The following is a 12,927-nucleotide window of genomic DNA, read 5'->3' on the forward strand; positions in this document are numbered from 1 at the left end:
TAGGTGGTATTTTTTCGAAACTATTATAACTGACTGACTGCCGACTCCTCGACGCTTCTTTATCGCGTGTGTAGGAGAAAACAAGATATTGCCCAGGATCCTTTGTACATCATTGCTGGATCACTGACGGAGAAATTGGGTAACAATCCAAGATTACGATACAATCCAAAAATGCAGCGGTGGCGCTCCTTTTTGGGCTTCTATGAGAGGTAATTTTGCGCAACCGGAAATAGCAATGACAAGCTTCAGATGCGGTAGATGATGTTGATAATGATACAAGACGGCTTCAGAGGCGGCTCTTGGCCGCGGCCTTTGAGTCGTCCGACGCAATGAGTACGAGAACGCAAATGTCGTCAATCTTGCCACCGTGCCAGTTCTCCTGCGGGTAGTACTTCTGTACTCCCTTGGCGAAGGGGCCGTCAACGTTACGGTTGAGACTTGCTGACTTGGCGGCGGACGTGATCTCCGCCGCGAGCACGCTCTGTAAGGTGAGAAACTTTGTCGACGGTCGCTCTGAGGCGTCTTCGGCGGGCTTGGTGAAGGGCTTGAGATTGTCGACAATGCGGACGCCATTCTTCGTCATGAGCCATGCGCCTGTCGTTGTCATGACATTGCTAACAATACGCAGGATATCCTGGTTAAACAGGTTGTCCCACACACCGTCTGTTGCGAAGACAATAATATCGCCGTGACGGAGGTCATGGCGAGTGACATCAGCGTCTTTGGGGAAGTCGCATAGGTTCTGGCCACCGAACGCCGCCATTCGAGCGGCTACGCTGGGAGGCACGATGGAGAGCTGATAAGGAGTATTGAAGGCGTGCGTTTGGGGTTCGGAGTAGGTGTGTACGGCGTTCAATCGGAGCTGGATAAAGCCAGAGTCCCCTAGGTTGGCAATGTCGAGGTTACCGTCTGAAGAAGCCACAGCAACGCAAGCTGTGCTGCCACCAGCAACGACAGTACTGTCTTCATTGATCGCCTGGTACCCCTTTTGCATCAGATCTTGCGCTCGTAGCGACTCCTTATCGCCCGTGCCCTTTGTTGTAGGGTCGTCCTTGAATGAGCCATGTCCGTAGGCTGTCGAAGCCATGTAATCGCAGAAACCATGTGAGAAATCCGCCGGGTCAACACCGGAGTCTACCCAGCCGCCAACACCATCAGCCACACCGAGGGCTACTGCGCCGGAGTCGCCTACCCGACTGACGAAGAAAGCATCATGTCCGCTGTCTGGTCTGGAGCGTTTGCTCCGGTTTTGCTGGATACGATTATACGGATTGAAGTGAAAGATGTGTGTTGATGGGTCGTAGGGATGGTCTTTTGCGGTAAAGGACGCAGCAACGTGGTAGGATAGCTTCGCAGCCGAGTCGGACTTCATGTTTCTGGTTGTCGTAAAGTACCGCGGTGAGATGTGTGTCGGCGGGGTCGACTGGTGTCGGGCGAGATACTTCGAGAAATTGATGGATGCTAAGGAACCATCATTAACGACTGAGGGGGTTCGATGCAAAGCAAGCAGCAAACCTTTTGATATCGGCCTTGTGGCAGGGAGGATGACCAGAGGCTGGCGCAATACTGTCACCGCTGCGGCCATTGCTTCCAATGTGCTGCGATGTATAATGTTTCTTGGAGATGCGGTGCTTCCGCAGTCCGCATGTTAACCGTATCAATTGCTCGTTAGAAATGTGACTTGAATCACATAACCATACTGCGGATCCAAGATACCTCGAAGCGAGAAGCACTTCTTCGACGCGAGCACTTGCGCAGCGGCAGATGGACAGACGGTTTGTGATAGGTAGTCGCGTCTGAAGGGAAATGCAACGTCCACTTGATGTCATAAGAAAAAGGCCCCAACCCCAGATTCCCCAGGGATACTACCTACCCGGGGTATTCCCGCTGAGTCAGCTTTCAGCTGCTTCCGGTCCTAGATGCCGGTTTATTCCACACGAAAACTGGGGGAAGGAGGTGTGCGCTGCTTTAAGTCACCATCAGCCGGTAATCCGGATGGGGAGATATGATTGTCAAGATGCACGGCGAAGTAGTCTGGAAATTTGTATATCGATAACGTACTCACTTAGCATTTAGAATGCCATTGACTGGGGATTTCTTGATATTGAAGATGTCTTGCTGAGTATTTATCCGGGGGCGCAAGGTAGGAGCTCAGGATTGAGGTCAAAAGCGGCAGAGGAAATGTGGTTTAAAATCACTCAGCAATGATTGGTTGTAGACTCCACTTTTCCGCTCCGGCCGCTTCGACACAATAACCGAGGGATTGAAGCAAACTTCCATGATGTCTTCCACTTCACTCTGAACCGCCACCAAGGATAATACTACGGTGAATCGCTGCTTTCCCACACCGCGCCCCGCCAATTCGCTGGAATCGCTCATCTTCCATTTGGTGTGTCAACAATTAATTCGTCTACCTACATTTTCTGTCTAGTCAAACTCGAAAATCAACCGCCATAATGGCATCTCTCCGCTCTTCCACCCGCGTCTTGGGCTCGGCCACCAAGGCTGCTTTCCGCCCTGCCATCACGATTCCTCGCCGTGGCTTGGCCACTCCTAGCGATCAAGTGCCTGCAACAAAGGAGCCCAAGATGAAGAAGTTCACCATCTACCGCTGGAACCCCGACACGCCGACCGAGAAGCCCAAGATGCAGGAGTACACGCTGGACCTGAACAAGACCGGACCCATGATGCTGGATGCATTGATTCGGATCAAGAACGAGCTGGACCCTACTCTTACCTTCCGTAGAAGTTGCAGAGAGGGTATCTGCGGTAGCTGCGCCATGAACATCAACGGCCAGAACACGCTGGCTTGCCTTTGTATGTGGACTCCTGAAGCACCCTTGTAGCCACCAGGCTTTGCAAGCTGCTGCAAGAACTCACGGAGATTCAATGCTAACAAGTATGAAAGGCCGCATTCCTTCAGAGAACGCTTCAGACGTCAAGGTCTACCCTCTGCCTCACACCTACGTCGTCAAGGACTTGGTGCCCGACTTGACCCAGTTCTACAAGCAATACCGCTCCATCAAGCCGTACCTCCAGAGAGACACTCCTGCCCCTGATGTACGTGACCGAGACTGCAGCATCTTGAACAATCCCAGCTGACCTCCAATACAGGGCAAGGAATACCGCCAGAGCGTCGCCGACCGAAAGAAGTTGAGCGGTCTCTACGAGTGCATCCTTTGCGCCTGCTGCTCAACCTCGTGCCCGTCTTACTGGTGGAACTCTGAGGAGTACCTGGGACCCGCCATCCTCCTCCAGTCTTACCGCTGGCTCGCCGACTCTCGCGATCAGAAGAAGGCCGAGCGCAAGGCTGCCCTCGACAACTCGATGAGCTTGTACCGTTGCCACACGATTCTCAACTGCACACGTGCCTGCCCCAAGGGCTTGAACCCCGGCAAGGCTATTGCCGAGATCAAGAAACAGATGGCTTTCTAATAAGCTAGAGAAGCTGTAGGGTCTACGTTTGGAGTCATAATCTTGGGCGGCGCGATATTGGCTGTATACTAGGTAGTGTGTACTTTATGAGCATGGCTGGAGTTTGAACTCCTTGGACACACTAAAAGGGGACTTTGAATTCAGGCTTTCTTTTGTTTTCGTTAGCCCGCAGTAACTCATAGGAGTTTGGCCCTGTGTCCGAAAGTGCCTGAGCGGCGAGATGAGAGGCAGGGCCTAGGGCCGAGATTGCTATGGCTCGTTTTGTATCGAGCCAATTGAGGAGGGCGCAGAGGGCGCGATACCAGTGAGTTGCCACGGTAGAATTGTTTGCAACCGGGTGGCTTTACCATAGATACCTAGAGTAACCCTAAATTACTATTTTCAACACTTCACATCTGCAGCCCAAAAGTTTTTGTGGGGCAATTGCTTCAGTCGCAGATCTCTGCGAATGACCAAGTCGCCTTACTGGTAAGTACTCAGTTGAAGACAGAAAAAGTCTATTTAGTTGGTGTTTCAATAGTCAGTATAGAGTAACGTTCTCTTTTTAGTTGAAACTGCGGTCGACTACCGAGGCTCTGTGCTGTTTGAAAGTGTGGCAAAGTAGAACTGCTGACGATGGGCGATTCTCGTCGTGAAGTCATGGACTTTCTCCTCCCCATCGACAAAGAGACCCAGTTCCACCCGCACCTCGGCAATGCCACTCGGGAACGGGTAAAGAGCACCCGTACGCATTTTCGCACGCGAACTGACAAGTTTCCAACTAGTCAATTACACAGAAATGTCAAATTCTAGAGACAATGACTGACCGCATCAACAAGAGACATTGACTTTTGGTAGTTGACTGTCTATCAAGAATAGAACGGTTGATCAACGAAGGCTAAGCTTTCATCCGGTCGCACTGATGATACCCCGGAATCGATCTCGGAATTTGACGGGACTTTGCATGTGAACTATGCCCCGGAAACCAACTGTGGCTTATCGTTGATTGTGGCGTAAGCCCACTAGCCATAGCTAATTTGACCAATCACCGACAGTGTGATTACCCGAGGTGCCGAGCTGACTTATTGCAGAAGACGTGTGCGAGGTTTGCCGTGGTTTGTTCCGTACTTTTCTCCATACACTGGTAGGAGGTCTATTCATCACATAGAGACACCACCTCGTTTTGGAGACCAATTCAATTCGACGGTTAGTATTCCAAGTTCCAGGTACCTATGGTACCATTTTACTAACACTTAATTCCAGGCTTGACCTCTCTCTTCCGACTTCCGATACCTTAACGGTCAGTACTGACCTATCCATCCACCCGTGCACACACGAGCGGCTTTCAACCCAACATCTTCAGCCATCCTCGCCTTCCCCCCCTTCCCCCCCTTCGCCTCCCGCAACTCGAGACGGAAAATACACAACTGCGACCGATACGCATACTGACACTGCGAGATAGTGCACACATCAATTATGGCCTCATCAATGGCGTTGAGGAGGTTTGCTGCCAAGCCTACTGTATGTCGCTCCTTTCATCCGACTCTGCATCTAGACAGTGCCTCGACTTGATCAGTAGAACTAATACTTGGCAATCCCAGTTCTCGCAGGCGCGCGCATTCTCCACGACCAGATCCGCCGCGCGGATTTACGCGAACCAGCACCTCCGCGCAAAGGAGGCATCCCCCTACCTTTCTAGCAAGTACCCCGTCGTCGACCATGAGTACGATGCCATTGTTGTCGGTGCCGGTGGTGCAGGTCTGCGTGCTGCCTTCGGTCTCGCAGAGGCTGGTTTCAACACTGCCTGTATTTCAAAGCTTTTTCCAACCAGAAGTCACACTGTCGCCGCTCAGGGTGGCATCAACGCCGCTCTCGGAAACATGCACGAGGACGACTGGAGATGGCACATGTACGATACCGTCAAGGGTTCAGATTGGCTCGGTGACCAGGACGCTATTCACTACATGACCCGTGAGGCGCCCGCCTCCATTGTCGAGCTCGAGAACTATGGATGCCCCTTCTCCAGAACCGAGGATGGCAAGATGTGAGTGAAAGTGCTCAAATGCTCTAGCTCTCCGCAGATGCTGATATATCTCGGTCTATAGTTACCAGCGTGCTTTCGGTGGTCAGTCCCAGAAGTTCGGCAAGGGTGGACAGGCTTACAGATGCTGCGCTGCCGAGGATCGTACCGGTCACGCTCTTCTCCACACTCTTTACGGACAGTCCCTCCGTCACAACACCAACTACTTCATCGAATTTTTCGCTCTCGACCTGATCATGCAGGATGGCGAGTGTCGCGGTGTCGTCGCCTACAACCAGGAGGACGGCACTCTGCACCGTTTCCTTGCTAACCACACCGTCTTGGCAACTGGCGGGTACGGACGTGCCTACTTCTCTTGCACATCTGCCCACACCTGCACTGGTGACGGTATGGCCATGGTTGCTCGTGCTGGTCTTCCTAACCAGGATCTGGAGTTCGTCCAGTTCCACCCCACTGGTATCTACGGCGCTGGCTGCTTGATCACTGAGGGAGCTCGTGGTGAGGGTGGTTACCTTCTGAACTCCGAGGGTGAGCGCTTCATGGAGCGTTACGCCCCCACCGCCAAGGATCTTGCTTCCCGTGACGTCGTCTCCCGTTCCATGACTATGGAGATTCGCGAGGGACGTGGTGTGGGTGAGGAGAAGGATCACATTTTCCTGCAGCTCAGCCATCTGCCCGCCGAGGTCCTCCACGAGCGTCTGCCCGGTATCTCCGAGACCGCCGGCATTTTCGCCGGTGTCGATGTCCGCACTCAGCCTATTCCCGTTCTGCCCACCGTCCACTACAACATGGGTGGTATCCCTACCAAGTACACCGGTGAGGTTATCACTGTTGACGAGTCCGGCAACGACAAGGTCGTCCCTGGTCTGTTCGCCTGCGGTGAGGCCGCCTGCGTCTCCGTCCACGGTGCCAACCGTCTGGGTGCCAACTCTCTTCTCGACTTGGTCGTCTTCGGCCGTGCCGTTTCCCACACCATTCGTGACAAGTTCACCCCTGGTACCAAGCACAAGCCTTTGGCTGCTGATGCTGGTGCTGAGGCCATTGAGACTCTGGATGACGTTCGCACGCGCGAGGGTAGCAGAACCACCTCCGACGTTCGTCTGTCTATGCAGAAGGCTATGCAGACTGAGGTCAGCGTTTTCAGAACCCAGGAGTCTCTGGACGAGGGTGTTCGCAAGATGACCGAGATTGACGCTCAGTTCCCTGATGTTTCCATCAAGGACAAGAGCATGATCTGGAACTCTGACTTGGTTGAGACCCTTGAGCTTCGTAACCTGTTGACCTGCGCGTAAGTTTCACTGAACACCACTTTTCTCATGGAGACGCTAATCAACCATATATAGTTCTCAAACCGCCACTTCCGCCGCCGCTCGCAAGGAGTCCCGTGGTGCTCACGCTCGCGAGGATTTCCCCGACCGTGACGACGTCAACTGGATGAAGCACACCCTTTCCTTCCAAAAGAGCCCTCACGGCAAGGTCGACCTCGGCTACCGTGGCGTCATTGCCAACACTCTGGACGAGAACGAGTGCAAGGCTGTTCCTCCCTTCAAGCGTGTGTACTAAACTTGTTACGATTAGAACCGGTGTCGGGTGTTGGTTGGAAATTCGGTTATGCGAGGAGAAGGAAAGACGAAGACGAAGACGAGGGGGAGGGTCAGAGAGTGGCTTAAGGCAATATCAAAGGCAATCGTAATACCACGACAACAATTTAGTTAATGATCGTGGGTGAGCCGCGTGGAGGATATCGCTACCTGGACCCTTTGGAATCAGGCTATTAGGGCTGGTGCATACACCGCAGGCTTTTGGGCTTTGGCTCTGGAGTTAAAAACGTGTAAAGTAGGAGGAGAAATTCATTTTGTTCAAAGACTACACCCGGCTTGCCTTTTCTCGTTTTCCTCGGCCCTTCGTCGGACAGTGCTGGGCAACTTCACCATGAATGAGGCACAGAGAACACGAGGATGTTACAAGAATCGTAACTGCAAAGACTGTATCATTGCGTAAGAGATTGATGCACCCTTATTGGGACTTGAAAGCTAATATGTACAGTGAAGGGAATTATCTAGTCATTATATAGGATCATCAAACGTCATCTCGATCGGTTGCTACTCCTTCTTTCATCCCATTCATAAACATTCAGAGCGTTGGCGAGCGTCCTTAGTAGTCGGTTTGTAACGTCGAAGGGTTGACAGTCAAGCTGGGCGTGGGTGTGCACAGAGGCTTGGAGTACGACGGCCAGGGCTGGCAAGCGGAGTGGCATCTACATTTTTGTTTTCCGCAAGTCAGCAAACATGAAAAGTTCATACCGGACACGTGAAGCGGCATAAGGGAAGCAGTAAAACTCACCCGCCATACCACTGTCCGCACTCGTTGATGTAATCAATACACACGGTACGCGTGCTGCAGCTGTCGATCGGCGTCGAGGGCAGGGGACTCAAGCTAGGCGGCGCCGGCGTGGTTGTCGGGCTGCGCGTGGGCACTGGCAGGCTGGGCCGAGTGGGCTTTGTGAACGGAGGCTTGGACGTCCGCGAGATTGTCGACTTGCTCAGCGTGGACTTGCAAGGCGGCATGGTGGGCCTCATTTGCGGCTGGCACATGTCGTAGCAGCCTCCCCATCGAATTCCGCATTCTGGGTTAATGCCGTCGAGGCACATTGTGCGAGGGCAGTCAGCCGCGTTGGAGGGCGGGACTTGGATCTGAGCGGCCGAGAGGCCGACGATGGCCAGTATCGTGAGAATGTTGTTTGAGAGCATCTTGACTCTTGTTTGTGTGATGTCTGTGAATTACGGAAGGATATCAGAATCTCTGCAGTGCTGTGTGATGTAGCTTGAGATGTAGAGGGACAGCTGTTAAATGGGTGATGTCAGCTGTACCGGAGTTAAATAATTTGACAAAGCTAGACATCAAGGTTGCTATATATGTTCCCAAGTTTGCCTCGGGGTTGTACGGGTGGGCGAGCTCTCCGATCTCCGTCATGAAGGGTAGCCACCAAGACGGGAAGACGGACACTAGCGCATGTAGGTTTGCGACTCTCACGGCCGCAGGCGAGCTTGGTTCGCCCTGCCCAGCCTCAGCAGACGCAGCCCCGTTTTGGTAGGTAGTTCATTCCACGATAACTTCGAGTCGGTGGCAGAGTGGTCACCTCATCATTCTTGGTATGATCGCCAAGAGACGAGGAGATATGCTAGACCCGATTGCAGATCATCCCAGGGCTGCGATGAATGGGATAGTGAGCGCATCCGGTTGGGAGCTGTCGAATTAGTGTGCGCCGCAGGATCAAGCCGGTAGGGTAGAGGACGGCTCCCCGATGATCTAGGATCGACGGTGAAGTCGATGTCTTACTCCTCGGGCTGTTTTCGAACAGTCCGAATTCCATTTGCAGTGCCGCAAAAAGGTTAGCAGGTTTTCGCTCCCGAGAATCAAAGGGATGAATGGATAGGATTGCGGGGGGCTAGATGGTCATACAGACACACGACCTTTGTTCGTAATACCCTTCATCTTCAGAGAGATTTGCGGGTGACGGAATAGGACAGAAAACGGTTTTCTGTGGGTTGTGATTACCATCCTTATCGATCGTGTCCGAGGAGAAGGATGGGTTCTTTCTACACAATATCCAGGCCTGGACCTCTAACATTGGCTTATACATAAATATGCGGGTGATGTTCTCGAAGTTGTCTAGACCAATTCGCAGAAACTCTCAACTTATCCAGTAGTCATTTTCCAGAACAAGTCACCGGAGCGAGCCGACGTCAAGGTAGTACTACCCGTCGAGGCCCCGGGTTTTCATATTCCTGCCAAGGCGCTTGTCTCAGGAGGGCGTCGATCTGGACCACCTTGTCAGCGAACGGTCTCCGCGGATGGATTTGGACCGGTGATCTCCCACTCGCTTTGCAAGTCGCATCCGGTCCTTCGGATCAAAACGATCAGAGCGGTGCTTCGGTCCGTCTGCTCAGAGAAGCGCCCCGTGGCGAGCAGAGTCCTCTGCGGGTAGTATTATAATAGGCATTAGCTCGGCCAGGACATCTTCCGGACTCACTCGCTAGACTCATCGACCGGACCATATTGGCTACCGAAGCTCCCAAGGGTGTGTGATGCTCCCAGGAGTGTGGAAACCAACAAACATGGTTTGAGAGGCCACAACCGCCTTTCACCATTTATAGGAATATCACCGCAGGTGTGTTACAGGCTGCTGTGAGAGCTTCTGCTCACCGCTTGGTAGTCGGCGATTAATGACATCAGCCTGATGATCATTTAGATATATGATCCAAGGAAAGTCATCTCGTATCTTGCGAGGGATATTCGTCTTGGGATGCAAAGCAGGCACCAAGCCTCGCAACGTGCAAAAGCTATGAATAGCAACGAGCACGCTGCCGATTCCTTCTTCTCTGATTTTTAGTTGTGGTTTCTAGTAGTGCCCAGGAACTCTATTGACCACTTCTACCTGCCCAACTTGGCCATCTGTCTTCCCCTCACGTTGTTTAAGTCAAGAACGTGTTGGCAGGAACGCGGGGAGGAACCACACACGTCGCACTGAGACATAAGCCACGGCGGGCTCTTGGTCATCATGTAGTCCGCCATTATTGCCTCGCTGTTGCACTTTGATCCTTCCTACATAGTCACGAGGTTCCTTCCTTGATGAAAGTCAGACTGTTAGGGATCGCCACGCTTGAGACAGCTCCTTCTCGTATCACACATTCCTGGACATGCCAATCGAATACGAATCACAAAAACGAGGCCGTATTCAGCAAGGTTTATGGTTGGAACATAAAAAGTCAAGTGAAAAGAGGGAATCAAGATGAAGATACGTAGCACGAGGTGGGTTTGATCCTAACGGTTTGTTTTTGGGTGACCCGGTGATCATCCATGGAGTCGTTCTCGAGACACAGACTACGTACTTCCCGAGTGGAAAGAATAGTAGTCGAATGCTCTAAGTCATTGCTCTCGATATCTGACTCCCGAAGGAAAATGATAGATGGCCCATTGTTCATGGTCAATCATCATCACCAGACCTAGAAGGCACTACGATAGTGTCTCCGAAGCAAGAGGTCATTTGCACACAAGGACAATCGGCACGTGTTACTCACAATGTTCGAGTTGTAGGTTCATACTTACTTCCGTTCATGTTTCATGCAGTAACACACGTCGCCTACCCAGTGTTTGGCCATATCCCAACGGCGAGTCCTCATGCATCTCGCCGACAATTGTTTGACGAAACAGCCCCTTCTCATTCTCACGACAGCTAAGGTGATAGTACGGCAGTGCAGCATCATCCCGGGATTCAACGTTTGGGTCCTTTTAGTGACTGCCCCTTAGCTGTTATTTTCTAATTCCCCTATGTACGCCTTTGCTGGTATCAATCAATGCTGTCCAAATGTGGACTGAAGTTCCACACATGCCAAGAAACTCTCTTCACCCTCCCTTATTTGTTCTCGAGGTACGCAACAGGGCCTAACCTTTTCAGCTCGGCAGCCTTGTGCTCAACTTCCCGGGACATGTTGCTCATGTACTGAGCCATCTTTTGCTGGTACTCAAGATTAGACGATCCGAGAATCTTGACTGCGAGAAGGGCAGCGTTGGTCGAGTTGTTGATACCGACCGTTGCCACGGGGCAGCCGCGAGGCATTTGGACGATGCTCAACAAGCTGTCGTGACCGTCGAGGTGAGTGGCCTTGACGGGCACACCGATGACCGGCACTGTTGTCTCAGATGCCAGCATGCCTGGAAGATGGGCAGCACCGCCGGCTTTGGTTATATTAGCATCATCCTTAAAGGATCAATGATCATACGTAGACTTACCAGCTGCGATCAAGACTTTGATACCCCGCTGCGCGGCGGTCTTTCCAAGCTCAACCATGCGGTGGGGCGTACGGTGAGCAGATGTGATGTCGAGATCATACGGAACATCGAAATGCTCGAGAATCTCAAAGGCACCCTTCAAGACGTTGAGATCAGAGTCAGAGCCCATGGTAACAACAACCAAGGGCTTATCAGTGTTTCGGGAGCTGGTCTTCTTGGCAGGGGAGTCTTGCGGGCGGAGTTGGTCTGAAGAAGCATCAAGTCGCGCTTCGCGCATGTAGTTCACTTCCTTGATCAGAGGCGCTGCTAGCCTCTCCAAGCTAGAGTTGGCAGAGTGAGTCGTCACAGTGATGTGTCCAATCTTACGGCCCGGCTTGGACGACTTGCCGTAGAGGTGGAGAAAAACGTCCATGTTGTCATCATACAAGGACGTGGTCAAGTCGACTAACTCGTCGTGGGAGTCTTCACGGGCACCGCCGAGAATGTTGAGCATCAGAGCGCCAGAGACACGAGGCTGCAGCTTGATAGATCGCGGGAGCATGTCCAAGATGGAGTGGAGTTGCGCCTTGTACTGCGACATGTAGGGTACACCCTCGATGGTCCAGTGGCCTGAGTTGTGAGGACGGGGAGCAACCTCGTTGACGGTAATGGTGCCTGTTATCAAGTTAGTTGATCCCCAAGGTGTTGAATCTCAGCCTACTGACCGTCTTTCAGCAAGAACATCTCCACAGCGAAGACACCTCTGCCCTTCACCGTCTTGATAACATCTCCAGCCACCTGGCGTGCCTTCTCACACACATCCACACTAACTTGGCGGGGTGGGTAGTACACCTTGGTGCAGATACTCTCCTCGTGAATAGTCTCAACGGCCGGATAAGTGTGGACCTTTCTCAACTCGCCATCCTCATCCTCAGTCCGCACAACCATGACAGCCAGCTCCATCTCGAAAGGCACCCACTTCTCAGCATAGAGTGAGAGCTTGCCCATCGTCTGGATAGCCTCCTCGTAGTCCTCAGGGCCTCTAACCTTAAAGTTACCACGGCCGTCATACGAGCCCTTTCTCGCCTTCAGCATAAATGGGAATTGGAATGCCCTGTAAGCGGCCGTGAGGCTCTCAGGCATAGCAGGACCGGATTCAATGGCCATCTGAGGGGCAATGGGGAGACCGCCCTTGGCAAAGTGCTCCTTTTGCAAGTACTTGTCCTGGATCAGGCGTAGAGTCTGCCAATGAGGGTGACAAGGCACTTTCTTGACGGTGCCCGGCGCAGTGATAACACCGCGGGTTGCAATCTCCTCGAGAACCTCAGTGTTAACGTGCTCGATTTCGACAGTGAGGACGTCACACATGGCAGCCAGTTCTCTGATCTTGGCCGGGTCCTTGAAGGAACCCGTGACGTGCCGGCTATTTTGGTTGGCTTGCTTCGCAGGACAATTGGCCTCGTCCAGGATCGCGATATCAATGCCGAGGGGCCCCGCGGCCTCGCACAACATTCGGCCTAACTGGCCGCCTCCAAGGAGGCCGATAACGGGCTTCTTGACCATTGTGAGAATCGACTCTGAGGTTGATATGGCGAGAATGCGGAGGTGAGTGGAAGCAAGGCAGCAAAAAGGAATGGTCCAGGTAAAAAGACGGGTGGAGAGAATGTTTCCCGAGGAGAGAACGACTCATTAATGCAAGC

General features: G+C 52.6%; 5 protein-coding genes across 5 annotated transcripts; 2 read left to right on the forward strand and 3 right to left on the reverse strand.

Annotated features, from left to right (window-relative positions):
• Positions 1-286: 286 nt before the first annotated feature.
• BDP55DRAFT_690584 (5-azacytidine resistance protein azr1) lies at positions 287-2,379 on the reverse strand (the record flags this gene model as incomplete). Its single annotated transcript, XM_060576877.1, has 2 exons — positions 287-1,461; positions 2,349-2,379. The coding sequence occupies 2 exons, from the start codon at positions 2,377-2,379 to the stop codon at positions 287-289; spliced, it is 1,206 nt and encodes a 401-aa protein (XP_060434467.1).
• A 77-nt stretch (positions 2,380-2,456) lies between these two features.
• BDP55DRAFT_543315 (succinate dehydrogenase iron-sulfur subunit) lies at positions 2,457-3,435 on the forward strand (the record flags this gene model as incomplete). The annotated part of the gene is made up of 3 exons (XM_060568398.1): positions 2,457-2,817; positions 2,909-3,060; positions 3,115-3,435. 3 exons carry the CDS (start codon positions 2,457-2,459, stop codon positions 3,433-3,435), a joined length of 834 nt encoding a protein of 277 aa, XP_060434468.1.
• A 1,163-nt stretch (positions 3,436-4,598) lies between these two features.
• BDP55DRAFT_648427 (succinate dehydrogenase) lies at positions 4,599-7,441 on the forward strand. Its single transcript, XM_060573851.1, has 5 exons — positions 4,599-4,714; positions 4,877-4,935; positions 5,016-5,458; positions 5,520-6,743; positions 6,799-7,441. Exons 2-5 carry the CDS (start codon positions 4,891-4,893, stop codon positions 7,016-7,018), a joined length of 1,932 nt encoding a protein of 643 aa, XP_060434469.1. The 5' UTR covers positions 4,599-4,714; positions 4,877-4,890; the 3' UTR covers positions 7,019-7,441.
• Positions 7,442-7,609: 168 nt separating this feature from the next.
• Positions 7,610-8,205, reverse strand: BDP55DRAFT_724372 (uncharacterized protein; the record flags this gene model as incomplete). The annotated part of the gene is made up of 2 exons (XM_060578882.1): positions 7,610-7,712; positions 7,799-8,205. The coding sequence occupies 2 exons, from the start codon at positions 8,203-8,205 to the stop codon at positions 7,610-7,612; spliced, it is 510 nt and encodes a 169-aa protein (XP_060434470.1).
• A 2,666-nt stretch (positions 8,206-10,871) lies between these two features.
• Positions 10,872-12,790, reverse strand: BDP55DRAFT_690588 (phosphoribosylaminoimidazole carboxylase; the record flags this gene model as incomplete). The annotated part of the gene is made up of 3 exons (XM_060576878.1): positions 10,872-11,194; positions 11,249-11,902; positions 11,953-12,790. The coding sequence occupies 3 exons, from the start codon at positions 12,788-12,790 to the stop codon at positions 10,872-10,874; spliced, it is 1,815 nt and encodes a 604-aa protein (XP_060434471.1).
• Between the last annotated feature and the right edge of the window lie 137 nt (positions 12,791-12,927).

Source organism: Colletotrichum godetiae, assembly GCF_030913485.1.
Source record: "Colletotrichum godetiae strain CBS 193.32 chromosome Unknown BDP55scaffold_5, whole genome shotgun sequence".
NCBI lineage: Eukaryota > Fungi > Ascomycota > Sordariomycetes > Glomerellales > Glomerellaceae > Colletotrichum > Colletotrichum godetiae.